Source organism: Ochlerotatus camptorhynchus, unplaced genomic scaffold (assembly GCF_037179485.1).
Source record: "Ochlerotatus camptorhynchus isolate MF236.1 unplaced genomic scaffold, CSIRO-AGI_Acam_v1.1 ptg000182l, whole genome shotgun sequence".
NCBI classification, from domain to species: domain Eukaryota; kingdom Metazoa; phylum Arthropoda; class Insecta; order Diptera; family Culicidae; genus Ochlerotatus; species Ochlerotatus camptorhynchus.
The window spans coordinates 862,718-879,769 of NW_027040672.1; the positions used below are offsets into that span (position 1 = coordinate 862,718).

General features: G+C 41.9%; 1 protein-coding gene across 1 annotated transcript in view; it reads right to left on the reverse strand.

The window, feature by feature from the left end:
• dysf (dysfusion) overlaps positions 1-17,052 on the reverse strand; it is a 219,223-nt gene that overhangs the window by 31,215 nt on the left and 170,956 nt on the right. Inside the window, exon 5 of the mRNA XM_065222995.1 lies at positions 11,468-11,557. Coding sequence (XP_065079067.1) covers positions 11,468-11,557 — 90 coding nt within the window. The remainder of the gene's footprint in view (positions 1-11,467; positions 11,558-17,052) is intronic.

The window sequence follows — 17,052 nt, forward strand, 5'->3', positions numbered from 1 at the left end:
TGTCTAGATAAACATTTCAAAAGAGCTTATCTGCATTGACCGATCTTTTCATCGACTTTCTCTTTCGTTGTTATTAACTGCAAAACCTTTCCTTGTTGTATTTGACTTTTTGGACGTTAGATAAGAACCTTCTATATAGAACTATGTGGTAAAAATAGTGCCAAATCACAATCAGATAGGACCTATTGAAATGTTCACCGAGATATCAAGCCCGGGTAAAAAGCTATTCAAATAAAATTACGTACCCGAAAGCAGTTAACAATGTTTTTCAAACCAGAATCAAGCATACGCAAAATTGTAATATACTTATTACTTATTCCGTACCGTTATGCCCGAGTTCTATCTGTGATTATTTCCTACAATAATGGCCATGAAAAGATCCTTTATTTAACGTCGGTCTCTGTTCCGCAATCTAGTGCCAATCACCGACGGACATCGATTGCCATCCATTGACGGCAATCGAATGTGCAAGAAGGCAGCTTCCACACCTGCGTAGGATATCGCACCAATTCAACACACATGGGCCGGGACCAACGGCTTTACTTCTCTTCCGAAAGGAAGACGTGACCAGAGATTTTTATGCCTCAGAAAAATCCCACCGACCTAGGCTGGGATTGAACCCAGACCCATTGGGGTGTTAGAAAGCAGTCACGCTTACCACAACACCACCGGCGCCGGCTCAGTAATACTCAAGAATGTGTTTGAATATCCTACCCTACCTAAGTATATGGCAAAAAAGATTAAACTGGAACGAACTCATCAATTTAGTTGACTCCTAGATGCAACTTGTTCGTAAACTTCACGTGAAATTCAAAACCTTTTGCTGCAAATGATTCGATAAAGATCAATAATTACCATCACCAATTAAACGAATTTCACGTTTTCCACCGTCGTAGTAAAAAAACAAAACACGTCAGTTTTACAGCGCGATCTACTTCGATCTGTCGCTTGGAAGGAAAAGTGGTTTTCAACAAAGTTGTAGCTGACAAAATTTTCAACAAGCGCAGCTATCATTTTTTAAAGAAGAGTGAACTGGTGAATTTTGAGCTAGATATTAACCGAAATTATGGTTTCTCCATAGTAATTCCCATATAAACTTCAAATGGTTTGTGCTAAGTCAGTTTCTTACTAAATGAGTTCAAATTTTGCGAGGCTAATCCGTTTGGAACCGTTTGAGCACTGTGGAGCGAAAATTTCAAATTTTGCATCAGTCTACTGTCCAGGTGTACTGCAATAGTAGCATAGATTATCCTGAATTATTCAACGAGGTACGATACTATGCTGCATCTAAACAGCTTCGTAGTAGACAATCCGCTCGTTCAGGACCACCTATGGCCAAAACAGTCCATTGTTCGAATGTTTCCGTGTGTTCAGTGAAGTGAATAAATGTTTGGCTAAGAATTTGTTTAGACGTTGAATTTAGATAACAACAAAAGTTAACAGTCAGAAGAATTGTGTTTAGAAATCGAAGACAGTGAAATAAATAAATAAATATTTTGAATGCCTACCTTATCTCGAAATTTTCTTGATATATATTGAATTCTTCTAATTTAACTGATATTTTTTTCTTTAGTTTAAACTTTTATTTTCATGATAATTACAGTTTCGTTACTGCGCTGTACAACCATTCAAAAACCAGGTAATCCCATCCTTTTCTCCACAAACCGATATTTCATTCAGTGCGTCATACTATGAAGCTGTCACCAATCCGAATATGACAAACTGAGAACTAGCCAAGCTTAATTGTACAAATTTTTCACAAACAACTTGACTCTCTGTCGACTAGAGCCGGCTAGAGAAGCGCTGCACTTGCTCGATATGGCAATAAATTCGAGGTAATAAGTCATAAACTACCGAGCGGTTGTCATAATTGTCAGGTGTTTTCATGTGACGGTATGTATGCAAATCTCTAGTCGCTCGCTGTTGTGGTCTGTCGTAATGTTTGCCTGTCCTGTTCGACTGCGAATGCGCAGCTCTTGTTTGGGTTGTACAGTGAGCGTAAAACATGTGTTCCAAGTTTAGGCATATCCACAACCTCTCGCTCTCTCTCTCTCTCTCTCACACTAGTTCCCACTGAAAAGAGGTGGAACTCGAAGGGGCATGTTGAAGGCGCACCGAGGAGGCGAAGAAAAGCCCATGACTCAAATCGCTTTCGTTTTACCGGATAATTTATGTGACGTACTAATAGATTTAGTGAACTTTAAATAGGTGTCTATTTGCGAATGGGTTTCGTGGTTGTACCTAACCTCAATATGAGATATGATAATAATATGTGAACATGTGCGCGAGCGATTTCTTCCTTCTTCTCTGACTTGTGCGCAAAATTGGTCAACCTCGTCGTCGTCATCGTCGCATGGGAACAAGATCGCGCCGTCGTAGTCGTATATTAGCATCGTGTATCCTGATCGTTGTCACCGCAACGGACATGGGGACTCGCAATGATACATGTGCATATCTCCAAGACGTTTGTAGCTGTGTATGGACATGAGTGCGCGATATTGGAAAATGGAAACGAGGACACGATATGTATATGCTGGTTTTACAACCGGTGCTGTGCCGCATTGGAAACAAGCTAAGTGATATGGTATTTGCATGTATCATCATAGATTTTGGCGTTCCTAATACAAGATTTGTTCACAACCGTGAACACCTTTCATCCGTCACTCAGCGGAGCCCATTTCCAGCTCCGACTTAACCCAGCAGGAAAAGCTGTCAAAAGGAATTACAGAAAATCCATCATATTAGATCAACTGCAAAGCCCTCCCCTTTCGGGGTGGTCCCAACAACTCATCGCCGCCGTGAAGCTCATCAACCGAGAAGCGAAAACCTCGCAGCGTTCGGCGCAAAAGAGTCATTCATTGCCGTTTCGCTTTCCACCCCCTGCCATCGGGTAGGACGCGGGCAGACAGGCAGAGAGGCCGTTACAGGCAAAAAAAAAAAAGTACTCAAAAGCCACAAAACAGTCCAACTCCACCTTGTTTTATTTTTATTTTATTTTTTCAAAGCCGTTGTACCGTATCGCTGCTCATTTTCTGCGCTGACTGGTTGCTTCTGAGCGTAAATCAACTTTGTGTGTGCGCGTTGCTTTTTGCTGTTTGATATGCATTAATTAACCTCCCCCCTCCTCACTTCGCTTCAACCTGTATGTACCAATGTGCGCTGTCATAAAGATCACTCAGGTGGAAGAGAAGGTGGAACCCGTGTTGCGCGCATGATGGAAGACACAAGACCTCACTGATGATGATGATGATCATGGTCGTCGTCATGCTTCATATCTTGAGAGGGGTGGAGGCACTCAAGAAAGTAACTGCAAGTTTAACGCAAAATGAACATGTTTGCGCTGTAATTACTGACCCGACGAGCAGTGTTTGTTTTTGCGATCAGGACAGCTCGTTTATGAGATGCGCTTTCGGTGAGAGAGAGGGAGAGAGATCTGGAGATGGGCATCTGTCGGACACCGACATGACACGCGTTTCTTATCTCGGGCTCTCGGTAGGTTTATCGTGGTTTTTTTTCCTTTGTTGTGTAGTTAACGATCCTTCAAGATGGTTATCACTATGAGAATTTGTTAAAATCTTTGAAAAGAGAAAACAAAACAAATGCGCATTTAATCTACAACTGACCAAACCAGCCTTTTAGTTGGGATGAAAATGATGAATTTTGTTTAACACATGTACACCGAAAAAAGTTTTCATGTAGCTTCCATTGGAAACGCACATGATTTTCATCCATAATCAAAATTAATGGAATTCATCTGAATTACACATAACATTTATGCAATCACATTAATTGTATGTGATTTTTCATATGAATTTCATCGACCTCATAATATTCATGTGATTTTGTGGTGGGATTTGCTGCTATGTGATCACAGAAAAGCTATGTGAAATTCACATGGATTTCATCCATTAGATATGTGATAAATTTTTTGAGTGTAGTCAAAGGGGTGAAAATACACCATGACACAAACATGTTCATGAAAGTTTGAGATAAATTTACACTAAAATCTTTTGCAAATGTCGTGTTCGGATAATTTGCTTTTTAATATAAAGCAAAATTGAATAAAAAATAGCTTTCAAAGTTTTATGGAGGTTTTAAACCATGGCTCGCTTAGTAGTGAAACAAACTCTTTTGCTTATTACAGCGCTCCTAATGGACGTTTTCGGATGCTTTTGACGTCTATTTGTTGACAACGAAAATAACAATAACAATGTATTTTTTCAATCTATGAAACGCTCTTGTTTTGGAGACAGACGCATGCAACAGGAGCGTAGAAAAAAAAATCGTGAACAGTCAATTGAAAAATCTATCGTGGTCCGCGTACAAGCTGGCTAAAGTGTTAAATTTTCCTAGAAACACCGTATGGCGCGTGTTCAAAATGTACAGGGAAACCTTGACGAAGAATCGGAAGTCAAAGTAAACGTCGGAGTGGAACTGTCAACCGTCAGCTCCATGGAAAGGTCGTGAGGTCCATCAGGTATGTCCGATCGCGATTTGAGTAAAAAGTATTATGCCGCTCGTAGTAGTGCAGAGAATTCGCTACCACGAAGACTTACAGGCAAACCGCGCCAGTAGGCAACAAAATCTATCACTCAAACAGAATACAGTAGATAGAACCCGTGTTTGAAAGCTGTATGACAACGTGCTGACAAAGTCCGATGGGTGCATAATTATGGATGATGAAACCTATGTATAGGCCGACTTCGGACAGCTTCCAGGACCAAAATTGTAGAAGGAGAAGGCTCGAGGAGGTGTCGCTGGCAGATTCAAATGTGTTTTTGCGGATAAATTCGTACGCAAATATATGATCTGGCAGGGAATTTGCACCTGCGGCCAGAAGACTAAGGTTTTCGACACTGACAAACTCGAAGGTTTGCAAAACCGAATGTCTTCAGAAGCGAATTTTGCCCTTCATCCACATCCTACATGATGGGCCGGTGACATTTGGCCGAATCTTGAAGAAATATTTAGTATGCACTAGAGTGAAAACCATTCTCAAATCCGTTAATTCAATTCCGAAATAAACCCAAATGATGTTGTTACTATGCTTTACAAGACAGTTGAAGTACTAAAAGTCGAAGGACAAAGGGTCGGAGGGAAAAAGGTCGAATTAATTATGGTGGAATCAAAAGTCGAAATATTTCTGGTGGTACAAAAGATCGAATTAATTCTAGTGGGACAAAAGGTTGAAGAGCCAAAATGTGGAATGGAAAAAAAGTCGGAAGGACAAAATTTCTAAGGGGGGAAAATGTAAAAAAGCATTATGCTGAGTTAAGCAACTAGATCACGCTAAGATGCAATATGAGTAATCTACTGAAATGCTCAGAAGAAATTTCTCTCGCCTGGAGTTGACTCCTTGCGTGCTCTCAACTTAGTGTTCTAGATGTAGTGCCACAATTATTAATTGCGAGCTTTCGATGCCTGTACCATTTTTCCATTAGTATAATTGTGGCGCAAGTACAATCATACTCAATGCCCAGGGAAGTCGAGATGTCAAACCGAAAAATTCCTAGACCGGACCGGGAATTGAACCCTGCCACCTGTTGTATGGTCTTGCTTTGTAGCTGTGCCTTTTCCCCTCTGATTTTTTGTATGAGCGCCCACTTTATGGAGCGCCCCTGATTATAACTTTGGAGTAGACACACGTTAGATTCCTATTATTAAAACTAGAGTACTAGCTATCAGCTATCAAAATCACCATAAAATTTAAAAATACTAAATTGTTCGGATACTGGAGCTACGACGTTGTATGAAAGACGTTTTGGTCTTTGGGATTGGCCTTCTTCAGTGATATAAAATTGTACAGTCTTTCGATCAGCGCAAATATCTATACGATCCTATACTAAAACCAAGCCTGTTGAAGCTCCCTGGATGTAAATAAAGGGGGTATACAACATGATTGAAACAGGGAAAATTTTGTCAAAATTTAGATGATCATAAATTTTTGAAAAATGGTCCAAGCTTTATGGTTCCAATTTCATTCGACAGGAAATTTCGGTGGCCAGATTTTTTGTAGTAATCTAATTGAAATTTTGTCCACATCTGTTCTAATATCTGGTCGTCTAACTTGCTCATAATCAGTGGCCTTTACTTTGCCCTAATAATAATAATGCCACGATATGGCGCTCGACACCATCACCGAGCCTCCACCGTGCTTAACAATGGGAAGCAGACAGTATTTATCGTAAGTTTCTTCCGGTGAGCGCCACATCTAAATCCTACCCGTGGTTGGAAACAGCTTAGGCTCTGAACCATTTGCCGAGTTAAATTTAACTCGTGGTTAAAAATGACATTTCGAAAGTTATTTTCTATGTTCCAAAATCCCTGGGCTGTCGATCGACCGGTTTAAGAGAAAAATTTAGCCAAGGTTGTCAAAATTTAACTTCTTGTCTGTCAGAAGTAACCACGCTCGGATAGCAGGGTTAATCGAAAACTTTCCATCCGTCAAATTTTAACCAAAAGTTAAAATAATCCATCAAACGTTTCAGAGCCTTAAACGATGACTTGTCTGACCATATAACCTTCTTCCACAGTCCATCCTTCATGCTCATTACACCACCGCTTTCTGGAATTTTATCAGAGGCTTGGTCATGGCTGCGCGACCATGGAGGTTTATGTCGTGGAAGTCTCTTCGGACTGTACGACTAGAAACATTTTCTTCCATTGAACCATTTAAAGCAGCAGTAGCTTTCACCGCCGAGATCCTTCTGTCCGCTTTGACGATTCGGTTCAATGGATCAATGAAAATGCTGAGATTTTGACAGAACTATGTGGCTACCACAGTACAGTCAGCCGGGTAAAGCAAGTGCATAAGAACGCCTATCAATGGTTGTTGGGTTCTGCCCTGATCGGCGATTTGCGACCTCTGTGCATCCGATTCTTACTTCCACACGGTGCCCGGTGGGATTGCTGGCGGTGATATTTGCCGTCAGTAATGCGAACAAGATCATCGTCGTCACTAATGTACTTTTGTTTATAAGTCGCTAGTGTCAGTGATGATAATGACAACTCTAAGTAGCCAACTCTAAGTAGCCCGTGATTATCGCTACCTGCGGAAGCTAATCGGTTTGGTGCTGGTTGCGATTTGGCCGTCTTGAATGAACAATATCCACCTCCTCAAGGTGGTTTATTTAAAGAGACGTTAATAGATGGAAGCACAGTAAAGTCAGGAATTCTTAAGGCCCGAGAGCAATGACAGCGGAAGTGGAACGGCAGTGGCAGCGGAAAAGCCCGATCTGAGTAAGCCAACTTGTCGGATTGAAAACTAGTTAGAACCATATCGACTTTGGTTAGGCATCTTGATGTCATTTGTGACAACTGTCCAGCTTTCTGTTTCCGTTCCGCTTGCACCCATATTGCGTTTGGGCCTTTATTGCCGGGATAACGGGGGCGTGAATAAGGAACCGCGAATAAGGATACCCACAGCTTATGGTATTTTCACTAATAGGGGCTGTGGTGGATTATCTCATTTGTTTCAATACATAAAGCTATACTGTCTTGGACAAAGTTGTTGTACTGGGTTAGACTAACAAGCTTGTGCCACTGGATTCACGTTTAATTGGGAACTTTGTCGCTAGAGGCGTTTCATTTTTATATTACTTATGTTGGCGTTATAATCCCTATCCGGAAATATCCATATTGTAGGGTATTTGACAGTTTTTCTTGATCCAATGGCCGCCATCTTGGATTCCGAAATGACGTCTGGCATCGACTTCCGACCTCTATACATCGTTCCTTTTCCAAAAATACCCATATTGTAGGGTATTTTACAGTTTTATAGAACCAACGGCCGCCATCTTGGATTCCAAAATTGAATCTGACATCGATTTCCGACCTCTACACGTCGTTTCCTTTTCGGAAATACTTATATTGTAGAATATTTGACAATTTTTCTTGACCCGATGGCCGCCATCTTGGATTCCGAAATGACGTCTGGCATCGATTTTCACCCCCTTTCCAAACATATCCATATTGTTTATAGGAAAGTTTGAACATACTGAGAGGTAAGCACATATCATCGGTAAGAGACGTGTGTGTGAGAAAATTTGCGAAAAAATCTAAGGGCACCGGTGGGAGTCGAACCCACAACTCCCATTCAGTACACGGGTGCATTGCCAATTATACAACGGTGGACCTATGGTCTACGGATGTATTTGGCAAATGACATTTGAGTTTCGAATCCGTTCCCCCACCCTAGTCTTTTTGCGCAAGCGTTCTCTGATACACAACAATCGTCTATTATCGACGATATGTGCTTGTACCGCAACCACTCAGTATCAGTCGATGTGAACAAACACAGCTCATTTTTGTTGTACATCTTACATGCTGAAATATGTCCAGTACAGTATGACTATAACATTTTGAGCTGCCGGCCATATTGTAGGGTATTTGACAGTTTTTCTTGAACCGATGGCCACCATCTTGAATTCCAAAATGGCGTCTCACATCGATTTCCGGTCTCTACACGTCATCCCCTATCCAAAAACACCCATGTTGTAGGGTATTTGACAGTTTTCTTGAACCGATGGCCACCATCTTGGATTCCAAAATGGCGTCTGGCATCGATTTCTGGCCTCTGGCCCCTACCCATATTGTAGGGTATTTGACAGTTTTTCTTGAACCGACTGCCGCCATCTTGGATTTGAAAATGGCGTCTGACATCGATTTCCGGCCTTTACACGTTATTCCTTTTCCGGAAATACCCGTATTGTAGGGTATTTGACGGTTTTTCTTAAACCGATGGCCGCCATCTTGGTTTCCAAAATGACGTCTGGCATCGATTTCCGGCCTTTACACGTCATCCCCTTTCCAAAAATATACATATTGTAGGATATTTGACAGTTTTTCTTGAACCGATGGCTGCCATGTTGGATTCCAAAATGGCTTCTGACATCGATTTTCGGCGTCTATACGTCATCCCTTTTTTGGTTCCTGTTCTCACAGTGCACAGCAACATCATATATCGACAAGCTTTGGAGACATAACAAGGAACATAACATAACATTAAGGAAGTCCATGTGCACACTAGCACTGCGTAGTGAGAGGGTTCTGAAATAATATGACTATCATCCGAAAGGACTTAGTTACCTGAACAACTTTGCTCAAGACAGTAACCTTCTATATGGCCAGCTTCATTTCTACATGTTGTAAATTGTCTAGCAATATCAAATAAACTTGTAAAATTAATATCAATCCTGATATTTTGTGCCAGCGCCGCTGGTGTAGTGGTAAGCGTGACTGCTTTTTCACCCCAATGGATCTGGGTTCAATCCCAGCCAAGGTCGGTGGGATTTTTCTGAGGCTTAAAAATCTATGGTCATGTCTTCCTTCGGAAGGGAAGTAAAGTCGTTGGTCCCAGCCCATGTGTGTTGAATGGGTGCAATATTCTACGCAGGTGTGGAAGCTGCCTTCCATTGACGGCAATCGATGTCCGTCGGTGATTGGCACTAGATTGCGGAACAGAGACCAACGTTAAATAAAGGAAAGAAGATGATATTTTGTTTTGTTTAGAGCAACCTTTGTGTTGCCCTCCTCATTGTTCTTCATCAGCAGTTCTTTTGGTCGATGTTTCGTCGACTTTGGAAAGCAGCCGTTTCATGCTGAGTGTGTGAGTGATGACCATGCTTTGCCTCCATTGCTTCAATGGAAGCACTCTGCCCCCCGTTGGCGATACTGCCATACAATGAAATTACTTTCAGTGGATCCTTTTCTCTTGGAGGAGGCTTATCGGATAGGGGAAGATAAAGTGTTTGTTGTGTTATACCTTTCGAATATAGTTTTTCGAAGTTTTGTATAGTGAAAAAGAATCCTCGGCTCTGTAAAGTTTATTCAAATGAGCCTTATTAAAAAATATATAAACAACAATGATATTTTGTTGCAATATCAAACATGATATTGAGAACGTATGAGAGCGGAAACATATAATTTGATTGATGATTTTGGCAACACTGCAAACCACCATCTTGCAATAAATATTGCTAACATAGATAGACGGTTGAATACAATATTTGTAATATTTTTTTTTATGTCTCAACATTTTACATGATCCGTAATATTGTATGATATATAACGCTGCAACATATTGAATAGAAACTTACACAACTTTTTCCAAACTGTATAGTGCGAACTACTAGACACTCGAATAGAATGTCTTCCAATAATTGTCGGTAGGAAATATCAGAAAAAAATCATACATTATTTCAAGAAAAGTCGGAAGACAGCTTTGATCAAGTTTAACCCAAGTAAAAATCATCGAAGGAGTTGCATGAGATAATTTCAATGAAATCCTGGGAAGAGCTTCAAAAACATAATCAATATAATTTATACATAGAAAGTCAATGCAAGATATCGAATACATAAAACAAACCCTATCTTCAGGATTTGTAAGAAAGTGTATGGCTTTGCAACTTTGGAAACCTGACATAGGGAATAGCGTATGGTAATTAATATGATCAAGAAAGTGCCCAAGTGTTGATCGACCAAGAAACGCTTAAAAGTTTAAGATCCTGAATTGCCATCCCGGACTTTGGAAAATAATTCTTTTCGTTTGCTAAAATTTGCACCCAACGTCATCCTCTATTTTGATGTTTGTCCTATAAATACAAAGAAGCCAGACAATCATCACAGGGTTCTTTGAAGACCCGTGTCCACTCGGGTATGTTTCAGTAGTGATGAAAATCAATTAAAGTACACGCTTTATTTATTTGCTCATTAACGACGTGACATGAATGGAAACTCACCGCATCTATACCTCGTATGATGGGCAGCTCATACAGGAAAAAATAGCAACTACGACTGGGCACCGACAATTGTTAGTACCACCACGGAGAAGGTGGTACCTGGCTAGCACACAATCACTCGCTCTTGAAGGCTTGTTAGGCGGTTTGTTTATGAACGACGCGTCACTACCTGATAAGATCAGCGGATAAATAATTGCATAAATAAAGCTGGCCGGTAATCTGACGACGACGACGACGACCGGGCTGATGGTGGGTGACAACGTTACTTGGTGAGTTGAATCAGAATGGACACGTGGCATTTCCAGGAAGCTATGTCACTATTGGAAATTACCGTTGTCGATCCGGATGTTGTTGATAAACCGCATTGATTAAAATAGTGTTTTCCAGACAATTCTTGGAAGCAGTTGTAGAATCCCATCTTATGGGTAGTCCCAAGTGTCTTGAAAAGCTTAAGTGACACGTTTTTAATCATTCGTTAGTACCTAGTGGGTGGCACAAAAGTTGCAGATCTTGACTGGACTTCCCACCAGGAAGCATAATATTTGAACCAACTAGAAGATAATCAGAAGCATGAGGTGTGAGATAGGTATCAAGTTGCAAAACGTTTCGCGGAGGTACAGTTTGTTAAATAGACATGAGACCGCTCACGATGCGACAGAGTTTATAATTGAAAGTATGGGTACAGGAAAAATGCTTCTATAAAGTCTACGACAAAGTACAAAACTTACCATCGAATGTCCCAGGTACTCGGCGGCATTATCGGAGATGTAGAGCAGTTTCCCATTCTGCGTGAGCATCATCAAGAAACCGGACATGGCCTGAAAGAGAACGAAATGAAACGTAGCATGAGCAGACTGATCATCAAATGACAGAAACCGGACCGCTCACTGCTCTCGGGCGGCGAGCGATAACCAGAAGCCAGAAAAATTAATTACGACCACTTAAAAGGTGACTCCAAACTCTACTCCGAGCTCAGATTGAAGAGGCCCAGACAGTTTAAGCCAGATCAATCACAAAAACAAACGGGTATAAAAATCGGTAATCGCCTTCGTCGTCGTCGTCGTCATCGTCGGAATCTCGCGGCCTTCCGAAACGACATATCAAGCCTTTGAGACGGTTCAGTTCGTATGTATATTTAGAGATGAAAGTGAGTGATTTTCACACGAGTTGTCACTTATTCTGCTGAGGGATCAAATTTAGGAGTAGCAAAATCAATCCCGTTTCACTAGTTGGTGAGTCATTCGGTGGTGGTATTGGTTCTCACCGCCGTGCAAGGCAGTGTTCGAGTGGGAATGATCATCACTCGAAAATAAAGCAATCCAATTCAATTCGCAAGCAATACACATTCAGCGCAGAGCAGAGAGCCAAAGCAAGTAAACAATCCAACGAAATCACACCGACCGCAATCATCACATTCGCGCAGTCGATATAATCGATTATTGTTTATTTTGTCTTGTAGTTTTTCTTTTACCTTTGAACACGGTTTCGTTTGGGATGTCGTTTCATTTATTCCTACAATTGCAGCAACGAGAAGCCCATTATTGAGTGAATCGTCTGCCATCTTCTTGGGAATCCCCCCCCCTCTCCCCCCATCCCACCATTTGCTATCGTCTTCCGTAATCTTACCATGGCCTCCTTACTACCACCCTCGCTTTTTTGCAAATCGAAGCTGCTGGGCTGGCTTGTGTGGCAACATAGAAATTCGATGCAAATAATAACATACGCGCGCTATATACCGGTAAGTAAAGTCAAATCCATCATCCGAGCACGGATTTATGTCAATTTTTTTTTTATATTTTCAATTTAAAGTTCCCATCAGTGCTGTCACGGTACATTAAGAGCTGGTTACTCACTGATTTTTCATATGTGCGCCCGACCATCTCAAATCCATTCATGCATTGGGGTCATTTTTGGTTTGAAAACACTGTGCAAATTTTTCCTAATTCAACAGAAAGGTTAAGTAGTGCCTATGATTGTAATTTGAGGAGGTTACCTCTAACTAAACTATGATACGGGTCAAACTTTTCTGCAATTAGCTGGCCATAAAACTTAAAAATACTAAACGCTACTAAGTTTTATGTCAAACGTGTTCAGCGCAAAAAGTCATCCTATTTTATCTAATACTAGTTCTGATAAAAATCTCCTCCCCTGGATCGAAACGTTGACGATGACAAAACTGTAATCTGCACTTTTTTTTAAGACAAAAAAGCCGCCACAGATTTAAGAATTCTCCTAGATTTTTAAATTCCCTGTAAGCCTAGACTTTTATAAATTTTTCGGTGCTTCCCTGCAGATGACGAAACTGTTCTTAAGATCTCTAATCTTCAATAGAGTTCTCTAGACATTCTTAAGAACTTTCTAATTTTCTTGAAGTTTTTAATGCATACTTCCTTGAAACTCATAGGGTCTTCCTTTAAAATCCATAAAATACACTGAGCTTCTCTAGACGTTCCTGAAGTATTCGTTCCTTTACGAAGTTCCCGAAATTCTTACGTTCCTATAATTTTCCTGATATTCATGAATCTTCTCTAAAGATCCCACAGCTTTTTAGTAATTTTTGTAACATTTCTAGAATTCTCAGAATATTCTATAATTCCTCGGCACTTCTTGAAAGTTCTTACAATTAATTAACGAAGCTGCTCAAAATATTTGAAGCACCCCTGAAAACAATGAAACTACAGCTCTCTGGACTTCCCGAAAATTCACTGTACTTTTTATAATTTTTCATCATTTTCCTGAAGCTCATGATGCTGTCCTGAGTTGATAGAAGTTAACATTTACAGATTTGAGTACTAATAAGTATCCTCTCCCAAAAACTACATATCCTTTAACTTCCGTGAAAGTCTGATCTAAAGATCTTAGTCCTCCAGCGCACATTTAAAGCAGTTTACATTTGACTACGGCAAAAATAATTACTTACTCGTGAGTATTTCCTACCCAAAATTAAGTTCAATTGACTCAAATTTGAGAATATCTCATATACCCACTAGTAGCTTATTGAACGATAGTCTTGAGAAAGTCGAATCTCTCGTTCCCTTTTTGACAACAACAAAAAGTGAGAGTGGGATGCAAAACTCAAAATTACTCAAAATTAAGTAAAAAGAACTTAAATTTAGGGTATTTTTTCTCTGTGTATGTATTATGATTATATAATGTAAGAGGTGCCCCAGGTGCAGCCAACAACGCAAAACGTCGGAGTGTACGTCAACTGTATTGACATATTTCCTTGATTTGTTTTCCGTCGATATCGTTTTCCGTACTGAGTACCAATGCTACCAACGCCAGGGAGGTAGCACCCACACCTGGGCCCTACCTATCGACCCAAAACTCATGGACCGGGGACCAACGGCTTTACTTCCCTTCCGAAGGAAAGCGTGATCAGAGACTTTATGACTCAGAAAATCCCGGTGGCGCTGACTGGGATTGAACCCAAGCCTTTTGGGGTGAGAGGCAATCGTGCTTACCACTACACCATCGGCACCACTAACTGTATTGACATGTGTTAATTATTTGAAAATTAATAAAGAACGTAAAATGAACTTGGACGTCAACCATGCCACATTTAGCTCTGAATGTTTACTCTATAAAAGACTTTTTGATCAGAAGAAAAGCAGCTTGCATTTCAATAAATACTAGCCAAGTTCCAGGAATGTGAATCAATTTGATATTCTGTGTTTGAATATTGCGGGGTTGTCAACAAACTACGCAGCATAACGTCAGATTGTTGAGGAAAAACGTCCACTTTTAGTTTTATTAGCTGAAACTCATATTGTAGAAACTGAAGCATTTGATCAGTATAGTAAAGGGTGCATTCGACAAAAATGGCACACGCATATTTACTCGCCAAAATTAAACCGATTATCGGATTTTCATGAAATTTTCAGGAAATGAAAAACTACAAATGAGTTATAATTATCAAAATTTGTTTTATTCAATTTCGTCTCCCATCCCGAATGCCCACACCTTCTTTTTCACTCCACCCATCAAGTTTAGTACAACCGATTTTTCCAGTGTTTATGTTGTTTTTACCCAAATTTTCTTCAACTCCAGGTCTTTTTTTTTACAGTTTTTGGATGTTTGCAAAGTTCCGTCTTCATAATTGCCCTGAAATTTTCAATTGGGCAAAGTTCCGGTGAATTTACTTACTTACTTAAGGGTCCTGTGCACCACCAGCGGTGCAAAGGGCCAACGTGAAAGACTTCCATCCTGGGCGGCTGCTCGCTTTTGCCTTGACCTGGGCCCAGGTCAGATTTCTATCGACTTGCTTAATTTCCTTATTGAGGCTCCGCCGCCATGAGCCCCTGGGTCTGCCTCTACTGCAATGTCCTGCTGGATTCCAATCCAGCGCTTGCTTGCAGATTTCGTTTCCGCCCCGTCGAAGTGTGTGGCCGACCCACCTCCACTTTCGCTCTCGAATTTCTGTTGCTATCGGCTTCTGATCACATCGACGATGGAGCTCGGCATTCGAGATCCAGTTGTGAGGCCACCAGGCACGAATTATATACCGCAGGCATCGGTTGATGAAGACCTGCAGCTTTTGAGTGTTCTCCGCTGATACACACCACGTCTCGCTGGCGTATAACAACACAGATTTCACGTTCGAGTTGAAAATTCGGATTTTGGTGCGTTGACTTGTCTGGTTGGATCTCCATACGTTTCGTAAACTCGCAAAGGCAGCCCTAGCCTTCTTGATACGAGCACCTATGTCGCTCTTGGTCCCGCCGTCCGACGCTATTTGGCTGCCAAGATATTGGAAACTTTCGACCTTCTCCACTGCTTGCCCCGCTACCGTAAAGTTGGAAGGGTTGCCCGTGTTGATATCCAACGATTTGGTCTTGTTGACGTTGATGGTGAGACCCGCCGCAGAGGAGCGTTCGGCTAGGTCATTGAGCTTACTCTGCATATCAGAGCGCCGTTGTGCTAGTAGAGCAACATCATCAGCCAAATCGAAGTCGTTGAGATGCTGCATGGTGATAGGCTGCCAAAGCAGCCCACGGTTCGGTACACGGTCAATTGCACCTACCATGATCTCGTCGATTACGATGAGAAACAGTAGCGGTGATAGTATACATCCTTGTCTCACACCAGCGACTACCCGGATAGGCTCGGACAAGGCTCCGTTATGCAGAACTCTGCACGTGAAAGCCTCATACTGCGCTTCGATGAGGTTGACGATTTTATCCGGGACTCCCTTGCGTCTCAGGGCGCCCCACAGATTCTCGTGATTGAGACGGTCGAAAGCTTTTTCGTAGTCAATGAATACCAAATAAAGGGACTCTTTGAATTCATTGACCTGCTCCAGGATGATGCGGAGCGTGACAATATGGTCCACACAAGATCTTCCGGCACGGAATTCTGCCTGCTGCCGTCGGAGAGTCGCGTCGATCTTCTCCTGTATCCGATTCAGGATAACTTTGCACAGAACTTTGAGAACAATACACAGTAACATGATGCCTCGCCAATTGTCGCACACAGTCAGATCCCCCTTCTTTGGGACCTTCACTAAGATGCCCTGCATCCAGTCGGCCGGAAAAGTCGCGGTGTCCCAGATATTACAGAATAGTTGATGCAACATTTGAGCGGATAGCATGGGGTCAGCTTTGAGCATCTCTGCTGATATGTGATCGACCCCTGGAGTCTTGTTGGATTTCATGCTTCGGATAGCTGCTTCAATCTCCTGCAGTGATGGGGCCTCGGAATTGACGCGAGTGATGCGCCGCACCCTAGGCGGATCATGCCGAGATGTTGATGGCTGGTTAGCCGTCGAAACTTGAAGAAGTTGTTCGAAGTGCTCAAACCAGCGTTTCAGCTGGTCAGTGGGGTCGGTAAGCAATTGTCCAGTCGTGTCCTTCACTGGCATCCTCGGGTTCATCCTTGCTCCACTCAGGCGTCGTGAGATATCGTAGAGGAGGCGTATATCGCCAGTGTTTGCGGTTTTCTCCCCTTCGTCGGCCAGGGAGTTCACCCACGCTCGCTTGTCCCGTCTGCAAGAGCGCTTGACTTCCTTCTCTAGAGCCGAGTACCGTTGACGGGCTTCGTTCTTGGCTCCTCTGGTTCTCGCCGCTCTATCGCGGCTTTTGCTTCTCTACGCTTCTCAATCTTCCGCCAGGTTTCATCTGTGATCCACTCTTTCCTCTGGGTGCGCAGCTCACCCAAGTTGTTCTCGCTTGTTTCTATAAAGGCATTCTTGATGGCCGTCCATTGTTCTTCTACGCTGCCACCTTCTGGAACGTCCGCAGCTCGAGTCTCAAGTTCTTGAACAAAAGACCTTTTTACCGCTGGATCTTCAAGTCGGCGTGTGTTGAACCGCCGC